Raw genomic sequence first — 18,964 nt, 5'->3', positions numbered from 1 at the left:
ACACACATACAGTATACGTATGTTGTATTGCTTGTTCCGAAAGAAGATGAGGGACAAATGTGTTGAAACTGACTTCACATCTGAATCCTGTTAACAACTCTAATAATTCCCCCAAAACACAACAGTTAGGATTTGGATGTGCACACACAAACGCACGACACACACAGATGCACAAACACGGAAAGATTCAGCAGGCCGTATAAAGACAACTGTTTAGAGATTCATTTAAACTCCTTCCAAACACAAGCTGGGAGGCGTGTGTGTTTTTTCTGCACCTCTCATTTATTTGAGCCACAGACGTAACAGAACACTCGACACTCATGTGAACTCTCTCGAGTTACACCTTTAATTAATTTGAGCCAACGAAGTCTCCGAAAAGACGACCCATGACTAAAAACAAACACATGCACACAAATGTCTCCCGTTTCTTTTCATAGCCCCAGCAACAGTAACAACACTCGTGTCTAGAAAAGGGAACGCATCCCCAGTGGGTACATTTTAAGAACTTTTTCACAAACGCACAAAACTCCTGAAAGTTTTGAGAAAAGTTTGCTGTGAGCTGCATGTGTGAATGCAAACTAAAGAAAAAAGCACCCTGACTTCATCTGGAGTTTTCCTTCTAGCCCCTTTAGTAAAATGTTCACAAAAAGTCAGGGTGACCTGATGTGAGAACGCGTCAGGAAATATTCTGGAAAACTAGGTGATGATTATTTGTAATCCCCATTTGACACTATGGAGGTAGACACTGTGCATGTGCTGTATCTATTCTGTACCTGGGGTCCACACATGCAAATGTACAATAAAAATCCATGCATTACATAATTATATAGGGTTGCCGACCCCTGGGCTACATCCACAAAGGTGTGCGTGCAGGCGCGTGCATGCAGAAGCGCGCGCGCAAACTGTGCCCCCCAGAGCAGTCTTAATGCCCCCCCACCTAACTTAGGCTGGAGCCGACACTGCCGGGTTCAAGTCCAACTTGTCCAACTGATAGGTTAATAAAGAGCAGCTCACCCCAAGATTTCATTCAATAATAAATGCTTAAAAACTTAAACTGGAAAAAAAGGCTCAGATATGTGTGTTGTTGTTCTTGTTGAGATTTTGAAAATGTGTGTGTCTGTGCGCGTGTGAAGTGGGGGGTCTATAAATGTAAATGAACCGAAATGAACGGGTTGGTCTGTCAATTACTATCACTTCTCAGGGATCACCACCACCAAATAGGAAGCAGAGAAAATACTTTCAAAATAAGAGCACCCCCACCCCCCAAAAATAAAAACGTGTGCTATATCACTGAAATCTCTCAAAGACTCAACCCTACGTTTGGAGATAAGATATCGTTTGACTTTTTGTTTTGCCTCCGTTTATTTTATTACATGATAAATGATAAGAACAGCATGCGCTCTTCATTGGTTTTCTCTTGCTACCCATCTACGGAAGTGTCGTCTCTTTAGAGTTGCTGGCTTGACGTTAGTTGTTAATTTAACTCTGCAGCCAGCGTCTCGTCTGTCACAACTCTTCTGGACTTTATCCCGAGCAGCATCAAACCTCGGACACTTAAACCACAGGATGGATGTGAAGCTGTTTATGGTCGTGGCTGCGCTCACGGTGCTGATGTACGCGCCTCCATCACAGGGTAAGAACTTTTTTTTCTGTAATGCAATATAGTATCAGGAGTATTATTGTTACATTTTATTTTTCCTTTCTCTTCTCCAGTGTTAAAAATGTTTTGTTTTTTTTTGTTTTTTGTTTTTTTACGAGATTGTTTGTTTAAAATAGGAAAGAGGATAGCCATTACAAGGAGGATTTTAAGGATTTAGTATCAGGCTATATTTTATTATAGGTTCCTGTTTGAAGATAATTAATTTTTAACGTTATAGATTTCTAGTATTGTTCAGACAGTCTCCTTATTTCGGTAGCAAGCCTATTATGTCTGGTTCTTGGGTCGATGTTAAAGTTAGGTTTGATTTAAAATGTTAGGATAAAAGACACGATTACAATTCTGTCATTTTTTAATGACCTTAAAATAGTTAATCCTCCAGATTTATCTTCACATCAAACACAGATCCTGAAAAGACGTTTGTTAAAAGTCAACTTCAGTTTGGCCTATTTAAATCCACATTTTCCTCAATTACGGGGTTAACTCTTCATTTTAGAAAGAAAAAAAAATTTCTTAATAATTTGTCATCTCATTCACTTTCCGAAATGCGCATCAATCACAGAGTGAATACTAAAACACCTGAATAACATGTCGACCTCTTCATTTAAATTAAAACAACATTTTCTCTCGGTGCTTCAGTCTATGCATGAGCTTGATTGTGAGTGAGGAAAGACATTTTCCGCCGTGCGTAAAGCACCAACAGGCGGCACATATGGCCCCCTGTGATAAGAGAGTCTCTATCGGACCAGCAGCAGTGGACGTGTGTATTTGTCCTGCTCTTTGTTTTCGTTTAATTAAACGCACATGGCGCTCAGAAATAAAGCCACAGCTAGTCTGCACGGCGACACCAAGCAGCCAACTTGAAGGTGTTGCTCGTTTTATCATGTTAATATCATGTGTTAAAGTCATTAGCATAGGGTTTAATCTATCGCCGCACTTCTCACCATCTGTTTTAGTGGTTGTTATGACAATCAGGCCCCCTTTAAAAAAATGTCAATTAAAATTAAGTTTCATCGCTTTCGTTCCTTTATTTGCACTTTACTAAGTCAGAAGTAGGAATTCCCATTTTGGTATGAGCGTCTGATTTTTTTGGCCATGTTTTACATTTGTCTGATTTTTAACTGTGTTGTAATTACGATGTTCACAGTGATGTTGTCCTTGTGTTTGTAGTCTTCTGTGTGCCCATGCATTAAAAAAAAAATTCCCCTTGTGGGACAAACAAGAAGTTAGTCCTGTAAACACCAGATTTTTTTGGTCTGGCAGGATTCAAGGAAAACATAGTGCTGTTTATTTTTCCACCATTATCAACCGTGAAAATCTCTGTGTATAGGAAACCTTAAAGCTGAGGGTTTTAGGCCTAATGGAGAAGTATTTCACATCAATCATGAAGTGTAGGCCTATATGGCTGAAAGAGCTCTGTGTTTGTGCGTCTAAAAGTCCTCAAATAAATGTCTCCCACCACGATGTGTGCTCTGTGAGACATTACAAAAGTCTCTATTCTTAAAATGCCAACACATGTCAATGCTGACCTCTGTCAGCCTGTAATATATAAGACCAATGGATGGAAAATCAATCTAGAAAACACCATTAGACTTAAGCGCCTGAATCGTTAAGCAGAAATATCTTACATAACCCAAGGAATACTTAGTTTTAAATATAAGTTTAGTTTGCGTTTTATGGATGTATAAAATACTATGTTTGATACAGACGCACTTTTTCTTGCTCCCCTGCTTTACTTTAAATTGATGATTCTGATCTCTTCTTCTCTTCCTCAGCAAAGCCCATCAGCTTGGTGGAGAGATGCTACTGTCGCTCCTCAGTCAACAGCCTCCCACGATCTTACATCCGAGAGCTCCGCTTCATCCACACGCCAAACTGCCCCTTCCAAGTCATGTGAGGGTTTTCTTTTAAAAGTGTCAGCCCACACACAGACCCATACGACAGCATGTTTTCCTCTCTGGTCTTAAAAACCATAAGAGGTTTCCTCCTTGTTGGACATTTCTCACCATCAATCTCAGAGAGGGGACAGGTCAGAGAATAGACATGTTCACACACATACGCCCCTCTGTCACTAGTTTTACACACACACACAGACACACACACACACACACAGACACACACACATCCATCGGAAGTGCAACATCAGAGCACGAGTGAGAGTAAAAGATGATAGTTCTTGGTTCTAACTTGCGTGTGATGTGACATTTTCTCCTCAATCTGTGTCACAACCTTCAGCTCTGATGTCTTTCATTGTGATGCCTCACATTTTGTTTGCAATACACTTTGTTAGATAGAGACTATCACTGATTTCAATAAAGGGACAATATAAAAGCATTATACACAGACAATAAAGGGTTAAAATGTGATCCATAACCACTGCTAATAAGCTCTGAGAGTGTGTATATATATATATATATATATATATATATATATATATATAACTTATATATAAGTTTTTAAATCCTGCACCTTGGTCTTTCCCCTTCAGCCTTCTCTGAGGATTAATGTGTTGTCTGTACATCAGCACCATTTGTAAATGAGGAAACATCTTTAATGTATTTCCAGAGGACCAAAATAAGTAAATATTGATGTTGAACCTCATTGGGATACTTATCCATGTATTTTCTGCACAGTGCCAAGCTGAAGTCAAACAAAGAGGTGTGTGTGAACCCTGAGATCCGGTGGCTGCAGCAGTACCTGAAGAACGCCATCAACAAGTACGTTCAAACTGATCGTTGTTTTTTTTTTTTACTATCTGCTGTCAAACATCAACATACAACTGGTCCTGAGCATTGTTCAACACCTCCAGTCTTTCGTCGTTTAGAGGAAGGAATGCAAAAAAAAAACACATGCGCATTATAACATCTGTCAATGGTCCATTGTCAAGGTGAAAGCTCTTAATTGCCCAATTTGTAGTGGAGCCCAAACTTAAGACATGTTGGTACATGAGCGAGTGGGAAGACAGACTGATTCCAGTTTCAGACACTAACTGTGGGTTTAATGTGCGACATAACAAAAAAATGAATACCAGGTTTAATCTGCTCTTTCTTAAATTCTTCCCTTGTCATCGCTAAAATTGCAACACAGTTCGAATAAAATGAAGACTTACGCCACACCTGAACAAATAATGTAAAATATGTAGTTCCCATCTCCCTGGTTACTAAAATTAATCTTGAAATAGTAAATGTTTAAATCAAAGCGGGGTGTCCCAATACTGTCCATTACATTTTGATCAAAAATAATCCTAATTTCTATCAGAAAACGATTATTAAAGAGCTAAATCTGTTTTGTCGATGATGTATTTAGAGTTTTGGTGCTGTGCTATTAAAAAGAGAAACACTCCAATAAAATGGATCATCAAACTCTTGCAGAAGAAATAAGTAACTGTGATCGACACTCAACACACAAAGTAATCAACAGTTTACCCACCAAAGAAACTCGCGCTAGATGTGAGCAACAAAAATAGCATCAATGCGACTTTTTGTAGAAAACTATGACTCTGTTATAAATCACCCAATCTAGAGATGTAAAGGTGTGCAAATTCAAATTGCTGCAAATTCTATGCACTTAAACTGAAAGCCAATATCAACTATGTCCTTCCTGCCCTGGCGACGTATTCTGAAAAATGTCCCCATAAACGTTTATAAAATGGATCAAGTTTTCATCCTGTAGACTGTGCTGATAATATTTCAAAAGGATAGAGCAGCCACTGAAACAAACGGCACAGTGTGGACAGATGAAGAGTGTCGGGATGCAAAAAGTGACTTCCCCAGGAGGCAGACATCTCCTGTTCTCCTGATACACAAACTGAAACCCTTCTGACCGACCCCTGCTGTCCTGCAGTCAGACTGTCTGTCTCAAGGACGACTGTGGAGTCCTTGATGTGTGGAGGTGAGAGCGGTCCTCTGCATAACAAAACGGCCCATGTAGAGGGTAGATGGTGGTCATTTGCAATGGATCAGACCTAATGTGTTTCAGATGACACATGTAGTAAAAGAGGAGGGGGACAATCTCATTTCAAATGCATACGATTCTTAGTCACACATTGTGCTACTTTTCGTCTGATAAACAAAACCTCATTTAACTTTATATCAATTTAAATTTGTCTCTGTGTTTAAAAATACTTACAAAGTAAATACATCTACTGCCAACCAATGATCAAGTGTTTCTAGACATTTCTGTCAATGTACCTTTTAGCAGCAACTTTTACACAAAACTTTTAGAAAAAGCCAGCTCGCTAACAGGCTAAACTGGGCGCAGATCAGACAGCCAAACTTGAAAGAAGGACACATTTGACATAAATAGGCTAAAATGGTAACAGCTTGATTAAAGGTCAACAAACTTTTGGTCCAATAAACTTGAAGCAGCTGTTTTTGTTGTAGGATACAGGAAGTGATTACATTCAGAATATTGGCACATTTTATTTGTATTATGGGCATTTAGCAAACAACCGCTCATTATTCTCTTAAACTGCTTCTGAAATTTTCCTGATCTGGCCGTTCATATACTGTATGCAGCTCACAGAGGGAGACTATCCCTTCCATACAGGAATGGGGGTGGGGGGAGTCTCCTGAGGCAAGATGTGACATAAACAAAACCACGTGGAAACAACAGAATCCAATATATGATACTATGGCAATAACTGCCTTTATATCAATGCTACGTGTCGTTCAACAGAATCACACTATCAGCAAAGGAGCAGGGAACAACATGCTGGTGGATAGGAAACATAATGAAGCCTTTTTTGTGATCAAATGTTTTTATTTGAACAATGGAGGCATAACATTGTAAATCAAAGAAAACCATTAAGTCTGTTTCCTCCTTTCTCAAACCCCTCCCATAATGAAGCCTTTTAATTACATGCGTGTAAATCATTGCAATCTCCTGCAGACACTCGATTTATTAATCGTAGGATATAAATGGCACTCTCCTTCCCATTGGCTCATGGTGAATTTTCAGGTCACTTGGACTTGCTGTGGAAAAAATACTAATACATTGGAAATTAGAGTAAAAAAAATTAGGCTGTTTGCATCCACACATACAGCTCCTCCTGCAAACATCAGGAGTTTTGTGAAAGCCCTGTTGGTGACATTTTCAGAGTGCAGTGTTTGCTCAAAAAGGATACAAATGTTTGTTTTAAGACAGTTTATTTTTGTGTTGGTGTGAACAGTGAAACTAGAAGGGTTTTGACATTTTCTCTTCACGCTCGTTTTGTCCATTAAAAAAAAAACTCATTACACTTTCCTTTCTATTCCAGGATGAAGAAATCCAAACAAGGCAACTGAAAGCCTGTGCAGACATCCTCCTGAGCCATCACTCATATATTACATATTATAGGAGATCATCTGGTTTGTTGTACAGCACTTATCCCAGCTGCCACGCTGCGGCTCTTTGCATGGAATACAACTCTTCACCATGAACACAAACCCACCAACTCCGTCTATGACTCCACCATCACCACTTATAGAGATAGTAGATGATATTAGTGCAAAGTGCAATTATATCTGTGAGTGTATGTCTCTTCTAAATGTATTGTATATACTTTTTTCTAAATGGACTTCAACAGTAAAGAGCTATTTTTGGAGATATCTGTGTCACTTTGGCCTCTGTCATTCAGGTAACAGGATGGACCCTAAATCCTGCTTTAAACTTCTGCGTCGAATGTGTGCTGTAGTTTCACCATAGAGGCCTACGTCGTTGTGAGCACTGCATACTCTTTACCGCTAGTTTTTGGATTTCACATTCTCTGCTTTCTTACAGGAAGCCACGCAACCAAAACTTAGTGTATTTTATTGGTTTCAGAGATGATAAATATTGAGCAGCAGTTGATTGCAGAAGTCTTCCTTATGCTGAGTTTTGAAAACGGCAGCAATACATGAAATGTTGTAAATGCAGGAGAATGCGATGCTACCCAGCGGTCCAATCACAGGGCTTGTGTTTGCATCATTTTGAGGCATAGCTACGTTTTTGAGGAGGTGCATGCTACGTGCACAGGCTTCTCTGTTGTGACAGGGCGATGCAAACCTAGCGTATCCTAAGGTGTAGATTCGACTCTGAAGTATAAATCCAGCTTAAAGGAGATGCGTGTCAGCGGGAGGGTTTTTTCTCCTCAAAGTCAATTTTTTACAGATTCCTGCGTACCACTGAGCCAGGAGATTTATTATAAATGATCCGTAACGTGGCATCTGCTTATCCTTTCTGTCTGATTTTAATTGTACAAAGTGACTTTGAACAATGTTTAGGTTCTCCTTTAAACTGAGGAAATGCTTGCGTTTGCCAGGTCGTATTCCATGTTTCACGTTAATTGGCAGCGTGGAATTTCAGTGTGTGCCAGAAACCCCCAGATTGAATAATAAGACGTATAAAAGATCCCTTTAAAAATGGCAATTACAACGTTATGTTGATGGAAGTAAAGATAACTAAAGAGCTTGAGTGTTTCCTGAGCTGTTCTGTGGCCACGATCGCTCGATCCTTTAACCTAAAAAGTCCTGTTAGGAGGAAAGGTGAACATCTGGATTTAAAACTGTTTGAATTCACCGTCAGCACAGAGCTTTGTCTTAGGATGAGGAGGGAGAAAGTCACAACACAGTCTGCGAAATTTGGGGTGCTGGATAAAATAATCTCTTGTGATGAAAGTCCATTTCAAAGAAGGGTGTACAGAAACATTAATACCAGTTATCATTTGAGTAGTTAAATCACAGTATTTTACTTAGAGTGGCCGAGATAAAAGAATTACCTTTACTGACAATAAACGTGTACAATGATGGGCAGATAGCAATGCACTTTATAACAGATGTATTTGTGTTTTAACAACTAAATTGACTCTAACTCTCGAAGTCTGATAATTAATTTCTGTCTCGTGTCTTTATCTGGATGTTAACCATGTTTTCTTTCATTCTGGCCTCATGATTATTGAATGTGTAGCTTCATTTAACCATTAAAGTCAGGGAGATCTGCTCATCTATTCATTCAAATCTCCTTTTCGTTATGTAAAATGAATATTCTACAAATGTTTTATTTTTGTACTCTTATATGCATTTATATATTAAATCTACAGATTAAAATAAAGGAATTGTAATCCACAACTGATTTGATGCGTCTGTTTCATTGTTTATAAAACTGATCGGTGTAAAGGAAAACGTTGTAATTTTCATGTTACTATTTGATATATCCTTTCCTTCATATATGTCAAGTTTTCTCTACAATAACACACATACTTACAGCTATTATTAAAGTTCAGTCGGGGGACTTTTCACTTCTTTAGATTTGAGTGTAACTCAAGCCTGACCAGGGTCGACACACAGCTGCGGTAATTTTACTGAACTGAAATGTCAGAGGGTTAAATCTACTTTAAGACTTTGATGTGAGAACATGTGTTTAGCTTTACTCAACAGCCATCCTGTCTGTTATTTAAATATTAACTCAACAAGCAGCCATTAGGAAAAGATTAGTGCTTAAAGGGATGAACTTTTCACTTCCCTTTGAGGGCATTAAGTGGGGCGGAGAACAGCAGTGTGTGTGAGGAGAAGGGTCCACTGATTTCCACATCAGGGAGACAAAAAAAGGGCCACTGTGTTAATGATGATTAACTTTGAAGTTGTGTTTAAACAGAATACTAGCAGAGTCTGCAGCAGCCTTGCGGGAGATTAAGGTATTGATTTTAACTGCTGAATGATTGTGGATTAATCAAAACCCGATTGTTTTAAATTGATATAATTACAAGAATCTGCAGGTAGCAACACGCATGTTCCTCCTCGTCTTGAGGAGCTTATTTCAGGATTGATTGTGTCTGTCATACAGAGGATAGATTGTGATTCTCCAGTGTTCTTTACAATCTAAGTAAAATCCAAACACTCCAGGCACAGGTATCCAAATCAACAGGCTAAAGACAAGGTCAGAAAACCAAACGGGTCAGATCAAAAAAGGCTAGATAATGAATGCTGGAACGCTGACACATACTGAAAGGGGGTGGAGACAAAAAGACAAAGGTGAGACACACCAGGTAATCAGCAAAGCAGGAAACACTGGGGGGAAGGACTTGCAGGAACGAACCTGAAACGAGACACAGGGTAAGTGATCAAAGTAAAACACAAGATGGATGTGACAAGTAAGGCTGTGCAGTTAATCACGATTTCATCGAAGCGTGATGCAAACATTCACAATGAAATAAATTGAAAATGTCTGAATTTATTGCACTATAAAATGTTTTGGGGGGTATTTATCAAGCAATGCTTTCTCAGCACATGAACATGTTTACTCTTGAATGGAGGCCTAATTATAATGGCAATGCATTCACACCAATTCAATGCAGTAAGCTTAAGATGCCTGTCAGCTAGCCTCATACAAACTGTTGCCGATTCAGTCGTGAAAAAAACCTTTTTTTGAATTGAAGAAAAACATGGCTGCACAGTGGTTAGTGCTATTCCCTCTCTGCATGCAGTTTGCATGTTCTCCCTCTGCATGTAGTTTGCATGTTCTCCCTCTGTATGCAGTTTGCATGTTCTCCCTCTGTATGCAGTTTGCATGTTCTCCCTCTGCATGCAGTTTGCATGTTCTCCCTCTGTATGCAGTTTGCATGTTCTCCCTCTGTATGCAGTTTGCATGTTCTCCCTCTGTATGCAGTTTGCATGTTCTCCCTCTGCATGTAGTTTGCATGTTCTCCCTCTGCATGTAGTTTGCATGTTCTCCCTCTGCATGCAGTTTGCATGTTCTCCCTTTGCATGCAGTTTGCATGTTCTTCCTCTACATGCAGTTTGCATGTTCTTCCTCTGCATGCAGTTTGCATGTTCTCCCTCTGCATGCGTGGGTTCTCTCTGGTTCTCTCTACTCCAACTTACTCCCAAAGTCCAAAGACATGCACGTTATATCAACTGTTGACTTCAAGGTTTGAATGTGAGTGTGGCTGGTTGTCTGTCTCGAAATGTCAGCCCCATGATTGACTGGCGAACAGTCCAGGGTGTATCCCGCCTCTCAGCCAATGGCAGCTGAGATCAGCTCCAGCCCCTCGCAACCACAAACTGGATTAAAGCGGTAAAGATGATGGATGGAAGTTGCAAACAGTTAATATTTCAAATATGGCTGATGAAATAAAAGACTATTTGTGTCTGCAAACATTTACTTAATACTTTGGATTCTTTGGTGAAATTTCAAACAAGATTATTGCACATTCTCTAATATTTACAATTTTGAAACATTTAAAAACAATCTTTTAAACTTAAAGATAAATAACTCTAATGTCAGTTGTCATCTCTTATAGGGTCAGGGGTTACAATGCACTCATCTGTATGGCTCCACTCTGTGGGGGATTCACATGAGTCTACAAATATGTCATTTAATAGAAAACAGTTGTTTTTTTAATAGCCCCATAATTCATTGTTTTCTTGGGATCACTGCCAACAACCAGCAGTTAAGCGTTGCAGGTGGTGTGATTGGTGCCATGAAGCCTGAGATGCAGTGATGTAAAGGGGATGTTAACGTTTAACTGTATGCGTGATGTGCGCATAAGATTTACCTGCAAATAGGAAGAATGGAAAATCAATGCAGTGCAAAATGTCTGAAAACATCACACAGCTTCAGCTTGTTAAACTCGGTAATGTGTTGCATCTAAAAAACAAACCGGCTAATACAAACATATAAAGAGGATTTCCACAACAAAGTCTCCATTAAACAAGAGGCCGTAAAGAGTTAACGAGACGTGTTAAAGCATTAATGCATCTGCACATCACGCTAACTGATGTGTGACACAACAACATGTTCACATGATTTATTGGCAGGTTTAGACGACTGATCTCCATCAGTGTTGTGTTGGTATTAGGAGGCGAGACGGGCACTGGGCCTAAACAAACACAGCAGAGATCTGCTCGCCGTGACGCGTTTCATATATTCATCACCAGACCTAACAGACAGACAAACACACAGATGTAATTAGCTGTGACTCACTGCTCCTTAGGAGGTAAAGACAATCTCACAAGGAGAAAAAAAATTCAATGAAAAAAAGTTGTTAAATGGAAATTCTGACAAGTTGACAAATCTGAAGCTTGGAAAACAACCAGAAAAACACCAAATTGATCACAAATTCTTTCACATGGCTAAACACTGTCCAAAGCCATATTGTGTGTTTGCGTGTGGCATTTCGCGACGCTTATTCTCTGCTGCCCCGTGTGGCGAACATTAGCAGTGCTAGTGCCATCAGATTTTATTCCGACTTTCAGCCTTGGTTGAACATGAAAACGCATTGCTTCTGTTGAGTGGTTGTACGGGCAGAAAAAAGGGAGGAGGACCCAATTGCAGTAAAAGAAAGAATATTTATTAAACAAAAGCCAAAAGCAGAACCAAAAGCAAAACAAAAACGTACTTGACAGTAAATCCAGAGAAAATCTAAATAAAAACGGCAAGTTACAGACTTCAGATTACACATGACACTCAACGGATAAACTACAATACGCTGAGAACAGGATAGAAGGAACACAGAGACTAAATAGACAGGGGTAATCAGACACAGGTGAGGACAATCAGAGTAATCAAGACAAACTCGATGGAAACACAGACAAAGAACACTGATGACAACTACAAAGATACCTGATACCAAAAACACAACCTAAACCAGATATTACAAAATAAAACAGAAAACACGTAAGACTAGACTAAGAAACACGAAACTAGGAACCTAAAAACACAAGTAACACAAAATACTAAAGTAAACACAAGGAAACATTAACACCCAGAAATACCAGGGAAAAATGAAAACCAAAACAAGACGAAACACAGAACCAAACCATGACAGTATGACAGCCTCCATACAACATGCCACCCGTCCTTCACTGTCTTACATCCAGGCAGTAGAGCACCAAAAGCAAGCCCAATAACGGGAGCTACACACCCAGCGAGTGGTGGTCGACAACGTTACAGCTTAGGCACAACATTTAACTGGCATTATGGTTCTGGTGCCAACAAGTGAGTGTGACGATGTTTGGTCATTAAGGCTACTAGTTGTCGTATCATAACGTAAAAAAAGATTTTTAACAAGTCAATAAATAAGGCCATTAAAGCCATTTTCTTTTTAGGTCATGCTCAAGTTAGGAAGCTCAAGTAATGTCCAGCTGTGTAAGACGTTTGCCAGAAACTGTCAAGTTGTAATCATTAGCTGTCATTGGACAAAAGCTTGTGTGAAACGTTGAACGCTTTCATCGCTGTAATGTAAGCAAAACAAAGGTTATGTGAGCTAACTTTTTTTTTTATACATCAAATCAATCATTTTTGGAGACCTACAGTATATGTTTCCTGAGATTTATAACCTGGACTTCAGTGGTATGATACTAGATAAAGAGGAAACTATGTTTTTAAAAATATGGTCAATTGTGAAATATTCCTAACCTAAGAACAAAAGGGACACAGAGGTGACTCAGCACCTTGGTATGAGCGGTCCAGCCAGCATTGTAGTGATTTACACAAAAGAGAAGGAATGTACAAGACAGGAGAAGACATATGAAATTCATATTCGATATTGCCTTCAAGATCCTGGTGGGGTTTGAGTTCAACCACGATGTCAAAGAACAAAATGACACCTTGACAGATGGGTGAAGATCTGTCACGTGAAATGCAGAGAATGACACCGACATAAAGGACGCAAGGATCGTACATGTTCATTTAACTCAAAGGACATGTCCTCTCCATCTCAAACTATAAGGGCTCCCAGATGTGCAGCCTATGAAACTCCACTTAGTGGTTATTCATCATGAAAAGCTGAGCATGGAAATATAACATTGTAGTGTGTTTGTGTGTGTGTATGTGTTGGACGGAGTAACAGGGGTCACAGAAAGCCACTTCAAGAAGGTTCCAGCAAATATTGTTCTCCCTGGTCATACCAGTTTTAACTTCAACCTGGGGTTAGTTTTAATGTCTATATGTCTGTATTTTAAGTCAGTATAAATCTGTTTGTGATGTCACTTCCTAACTCTACTCCATCTCTTTACCTCCAAGTATGTTGGCAGCTGAACACAGCAATTTTAAGGCCCCTTGAGTTTGTCACCACTGAAATATATGGGGATTAGGAAAATTACCCTGCTGAGTGTATACCGTGGTCAAAAACGCAGACTCTCCTTCTTCATTGTGGTTCAACCACGCATGAGGGAAGTGCTGGGACACAATATTAATCTGTCAGGCGGAAATGAAAACTATCAGATACTTAGCAGCTGTGGTCTTAATAATATGAATGGTTTCAACGGCAGGCTGAAGACATGAGGACACAATATTATTAATTCTTTGTCGTCCACTGGTTAGGTTCTCTGCACATCTATAGAGCGGGTAAAAAAGTTATCATCCTCCTGACTCCTGATACACACTGATATTAATACTGATGCACATATATGACCTTTAAAGCAAACAAAACCATCAGAGAGAGAGTCTGATTGTCTCGATTTAACAGCTGCCAAAGGGTGGGTGTCAGACGTGGCAACTAACAGCCACGCCAAAGGTTAATTGTGAGTTGCTTTTTAGACCTATTCACACATACGATGTGCAGAGCTAGCTGACCAGAGTTGTTTATTGATTATACCCAAAAAGCTAAGAAAGCTTATAACCAAAGCTCCAAACACTCTGGATCCCTGAGCAGCGAGTCAATGAAGAGTCAACACATTGACGAGAGAAAAAACATTTATGAAATGATGTAAGCCTCTTGGTCTGCTGAATACCCTCTATTATTGTGGCTTTTTCGTATCATTTAGAAAATATGAACTCATTTGCATTCACATTTGACCTTCCCACAAAAACTCATTTTTTCTTTTCCCCCTTGTAACAATTAGCTGAGAGCACAGAGGGTCAGCTCCTGCGGGGCAGACACTCGGCTGTCATGTGGGACTGATCTCTGGTTTTTCCGGTATGAGGTTGAAAGTTTAAATTCCTTTTGCTTCCAGGTTAAGACTTTTCACAAAAGAGAGAGAAACTAGAAAAACAAAGACATTGCATCATTAGAAACTCATAACCGTCAGCCTTGGAAAGCCTTGGACAGTGCAGAGGTAACACGGTTAACTTGAATACTTGGACGCTCTTCAGACATGAACTCAACTAAGATATGATGTAAAACCTTTTGCATTATGTCTGTCTTTCATATGATGACAGGCAGCTGGATAAGTTTCCAAATGAGTGCTCATAGAAAGCCCATGAGCACAGAATTTTATTTCTCATTAGAGTAGACATCCAGATGTTTTCTAGCCTCCTGCACAAAGAGTATCAACCTACTTAACTCTAAATTAGTGAATCCTACAAAGGGTTAAAGTGCAGTTTACGCCGCCTACTCTCTGTCAACTATAGCCCACCTCTTGCTCCCCCTGTCTGTTGTTTCTCCCCCCCCGCCCCCCTGCTCCAGACCAGGTCACTGCCTTTGGGGCACCATGTGCAGCAAAATCACACTCCCCAAGGGAAACATTAGCAGAGTCATAGCTGTTCTGGTATCTGATGACCCGTTGCACATTTCCACATGAGCACGCTGTGACTCTGAAAAAATCCCATGAAATGATTTGTAAACGACCTGTTGATTGTGCAAAGCGTGGGTTGGATTCAGTGTTGTTAATTGCCAGTGACCCCGCAAGAACATTAATCATAATTATGACAAAACTACTCGGCTGCATGTCTCGTCGGCTGCTGCGACGGATGTTAAAAGTGACCAACATGCAATGTGTAATAACAGCGGCATGTGTCTGTTTGCTGAGAATGGGAGGCTAATAGAGGGGCCCATGTAAGCAGTTAAAATAGACCTCCTGCAGTTTTTCTACCTTTCATGTGCTAATATCACCGAGGTTATGAGTCCCCACACCATCGATCTTCACACAAATGTGGGGCCTTACTTCAACACAATAACACTGACTATGGTGCACATTCCTTCAGTGTGATTCTGTTTTTAAATCCAGGAGAAACACTTTGGTGGACTCTTATAGATGAGGCACAAAGGAGTCCCACACTCAGGGGACAGCATGAGGGGCCCAGAGACGCTGAAACACTATAAAGTTCACACACAGCGCGTCTCCCTTCATCTCCATTCTTTTCAGGATAATCACGCACACTCTAATTGGTTGATTTATTTCCTCCCATATGTAGCTGAGATTGCCATGTGACACCCAAAGAGAAGACCATTGAAGATGTGTCAAGGAATGAGAAGAAAAAAAACAATTACGCTATTATCTGGAGATGAAACCGATATACTGTACTCGCCTCATCCCCATAACCACAGACTGTTTTTTTTTTTACCATGATGTGGTCGCAATAGAGACCCCTCTGTTGGGCTGCAGGGTGACTCAAGGCCTGAGCACGCTGTCCAGATGAGACAGACAAGGAGGTCTGACGCCTAATGTCATTGACCAACATTGTTCATCCTCAAAAAATCTGAATTTTCTCAAATCAAAGCGAAGTATTCTCCCACTGACAGAAACTGGTATCCTAAAATTACCTTTAACGTTCGTATTTTATGAGTTAGTTAAGTGTTTTGTTTTGACTAACATGTTTGAACTTTTCTTCATAGAACTTCACCATGAAAGTTGAATATGTTTTGCAAAAGAAATTCATTTCAATCTACAACCTAGTTAATCTTTATCCAAAGCTATGCCAGCTAAGAAATCAGTGCTCCTTCTGGCGCAAGAACCAACTTTCAAACCAAACATGATCTTCAATCAGAACAGCTCTAGTGTTTCCATCTCTTGGCTTAAGTTCCCTACACTCAGAGCAAATCCAGTCATACCACAAAAACAAAGTGAACTAAAATAGTTTAAGTTGAAGTCATTAGCACAGCGAAATATTAAAAACCATCCACCTTGCAGTTTGCTTGGTGCATTTGTTTCCATCCATGTGGCTAATAAATCCTTCCTGGAATCACATCTATTGTTTTAGGACAGAATAACCCTAAAAGACAAACCAGTTGTCTGCTGCAGTTTATACAAAAACACATCAAAGAAACCAGAACAAAGGCTTTCTAATACCCAGACTGAAAGGAATTCTCCATCAATCTGGTATGAATTGTGCGATATATAAAGGAGATCTTGTAAGTTGGCTGTTTAAAGCGATGACGAGGAATGAGGTTTGGCTTCTACCTGCTTGTATCTTTTCTAAGGAACTCAATAATTTCCTTCAAATATATTAGCAATTCCACTTTATCCAATCACAAAAAATAAAAAAAGTGGAGCAGCGGGTGTTCTTCTTCACAGGATCGTGCGGCTTGTACAAATCCTGAAATCCGGTCCAAGACGATTTAAGAGTCTAAGTGATGAACTTTAGTGTTACGACGCGGCTGTGGGAGCCGGCAGAGACAAATCTGACACCGCTCTTGTCTGTTTTCCTTCCTTTGGCCTCTTTATGAGAGCTCACAAATCAGGATTCAGCTTTTTTTTCTGCTTGGATTCATCTTAAACACTACAGTGTAACTCTGCCTCCTCAAAAATAAATATATCATCAACTTTTCCAAGTGGAAAGGCTGTGTATACTGGCACGGAGACCAAAAATAATAATGCAGGATTTTAAAAGGAGAGATGAATTATTATCGAAATTCAGCAGGAGCAAAAAAAAGACGGTGACGTCTAACAGCTGGAGCTTTGTTAACAACCTAAAGACACTTTGGACAGTTAGAGCCAGAAAACACTGAAAGATTAATTCTCAGTTGAGAGATATTTAACACTGTATTTGGTATAAACAGGACTACGTAATGTTCTGAGGGACTTCTTGTAGATTTGCCAGAAAATTTGATCCACACTCTGAAGGTAAGAAAACACAAAATAAAGGGCAGAATGGACAGAAATGTATTTACCAGGGCTAAACACCGTCCCAACCAGACTGCCTGAAGCCCATTTAATAGATAGTTGAAACAGCTGACAACACTTTTTAAATCATAAGATTGACAGCTATTGTAAATATCCCTGAAATATGAGGCAAAAAAATAAACAATTTCGTTTGCAGATTTTGGCTCGTGTTAGCTGTGCTAGCACCACCAGCTTTCTGCCATTGCTAACTTTTACACACCTGTGGCTGTGGTTACTAATTGCAGTGGTCAAGATGTTATATGTCACTATACCTGAGTTGTCATCTGCTCACTGTGCTGGTTAGAATCCAAGCAGGAGAGAGGTCCCATGAACCAAAGCTAAAGCCCTGGCTAGTGGCATTTGACTGTGTTAATGCTAACAGGCCTACATTAATAAATAGTATACATAGACATTTATTAAGCATGAGCTAGGCATTAAAAAACAGTATTCTCTTAAAACCTGATTGATTGTCTTTGACCCAGTTTTTTAGATCTCTTTCTCAAAGATTTCTATTCTTGCTGTTTTCATACACTGGGGATGAATGGATTTATTTTAAGAGGACAATAATGTGTAACAACCATAAAAGCAACATTGCTGCACTGAATTAGTTACATTGGATAGTCCACAAAGCACAGCGGGAACATTTTTCAGTGGAACAGCTTTTCTTCTGATGAAATCGTTGTTGTAATATAAGGATCTGATTTTTAAAAGAATAAAACCCATGTTTCTTTAATATGACACTCATTTAACAGTTACAGGGACATAAAAGCTCCTTCAAGTGTTGTCATCAGAGAACAGGAGATTTTGGTTATATATTGTTACTTCATTCCCCCTCTAACACAATCCCACAGTGATTCTGCACTTTCCCAAGCTGGAAACTTTAACAAAGCTGGAAAAAAGAAGGCAACATGTGAATTCCTGCTCTCAGAGTGTAACTGAAGACGTCTCCACCTGCAACATGAGGCTGAACTGTCACGCTGTTTCTTCTCAAACTCAAACTGTTGCAGGCATTTCAATGTGCCGCACTGTTCTCTTCAGTTCAGTCTTCCTCACAAACCACAGCTTCAGAAGCCACAGTGGGTATGTGCTTTTTAAATCAAGTGATCAGAGCCAGCAGTGCAGGACTAATTGGGAGATTGTGTACCAGGAATAGGGCAGTAAAGTAAAAGTGAATCATCTAATTATCAATCAGTCTGGCAGCTCACACTTGGCTGTATTCTCTGATGTCACTAGACTAGTTTTAAGGATAATCTTTATAAGGATAATCTTTATAGTGTCTTTATTTATTGGATAATCTTTACATTAAGCAAGCACTCCTGAAAATTAACAAAAATGTACAGACGTACTGCTGTTTCACAGCTCGCCCCTGAACAGCAAGAAGTTTTTCCTGTTGGACGGTTTTCAAGATATCCAAGATGACGATCAAAGCGAAATGAAGAAAAACAAGAAACAGTATGTTCAGCTAAGTTTGCTTATTATTCCAGCTACATGTCATCCTCACATAGACAGAACAATGGTATCAGTATCC

The 18,964-nt window shown here is 39.6% G+C and overlaps 1 protein-coding gene across 1 annotated transcript; it reads left to right on the top strand.

Annotated features, from left to right (window-relative positions):
• The first annotated feature begins 1,513 nt into the window (after positions 1-1,513).
• cxcl12a (chemokine (C-X-C motif) ligand 12a (stromal cell-derived factor 1)) lies at positions 1,514-8,742 on the top strand. The gene is made up of 4 exons (XM_079362267.1): positions 1,514-1,633; positions 3,433-3,550; positions 4,291-4,374; positions 6,915-8,742. Exons 1-4 carry the CDS (start codon positions 1,567-1,569, stop codon positions 6,940-6,942), a joined length of 297 nt encoding a protein of 98 aa, XP_079218393.1. The 5' UTR covers positions 1,514-1,566; the 3' UTR covers positions 6,943-8,742.
• The last annotated feature ends 10,222 nt before the right edge of the window (positions 8,743-18,964 follow it).

This window comes from Symphodus melops (assembly GCF_947650265.1).
Source record: "Symphodus melops genome assembly, chromosome: 15".
NCBI classification, from domain to species: domain Eukaryota; kingdom Metazoa; phylum Chordata; class Actinopteri; order Labriformes; family Labridae; genus Symphodus; species Symphodus melops.
The sequence above is the reverse complement of the archived record's forward strand: the minus strand, read 5'-3'. Positions and strand labels throughout refer to the sequence as shown.

Bases quoted from the DNA above. Each gene is read 5' to 3' on its own strand.
- cxcl12a (XM_079362267.1), top strand. From the start codon at position 1,567: ATGGATGTGAAGCTGTTTATGGTCGTGGCTGCGCTCACGGTGCTGATG. The intron at 3,551-4,290 runs GTGAGGGTTTTC...TTTTCTGCACAG, and splicing joins AACTGCCCCTTCCAAGTCAT to TGCCAAGCTGAAGTCAAACA. The intron at 4,375-6,914 runs GTACGTTCAAAC...TTTCTATTCCAG, and splicing joins CTGAAGAACGCCATCAACAA to GATGAAGAAATCCAAACAAG.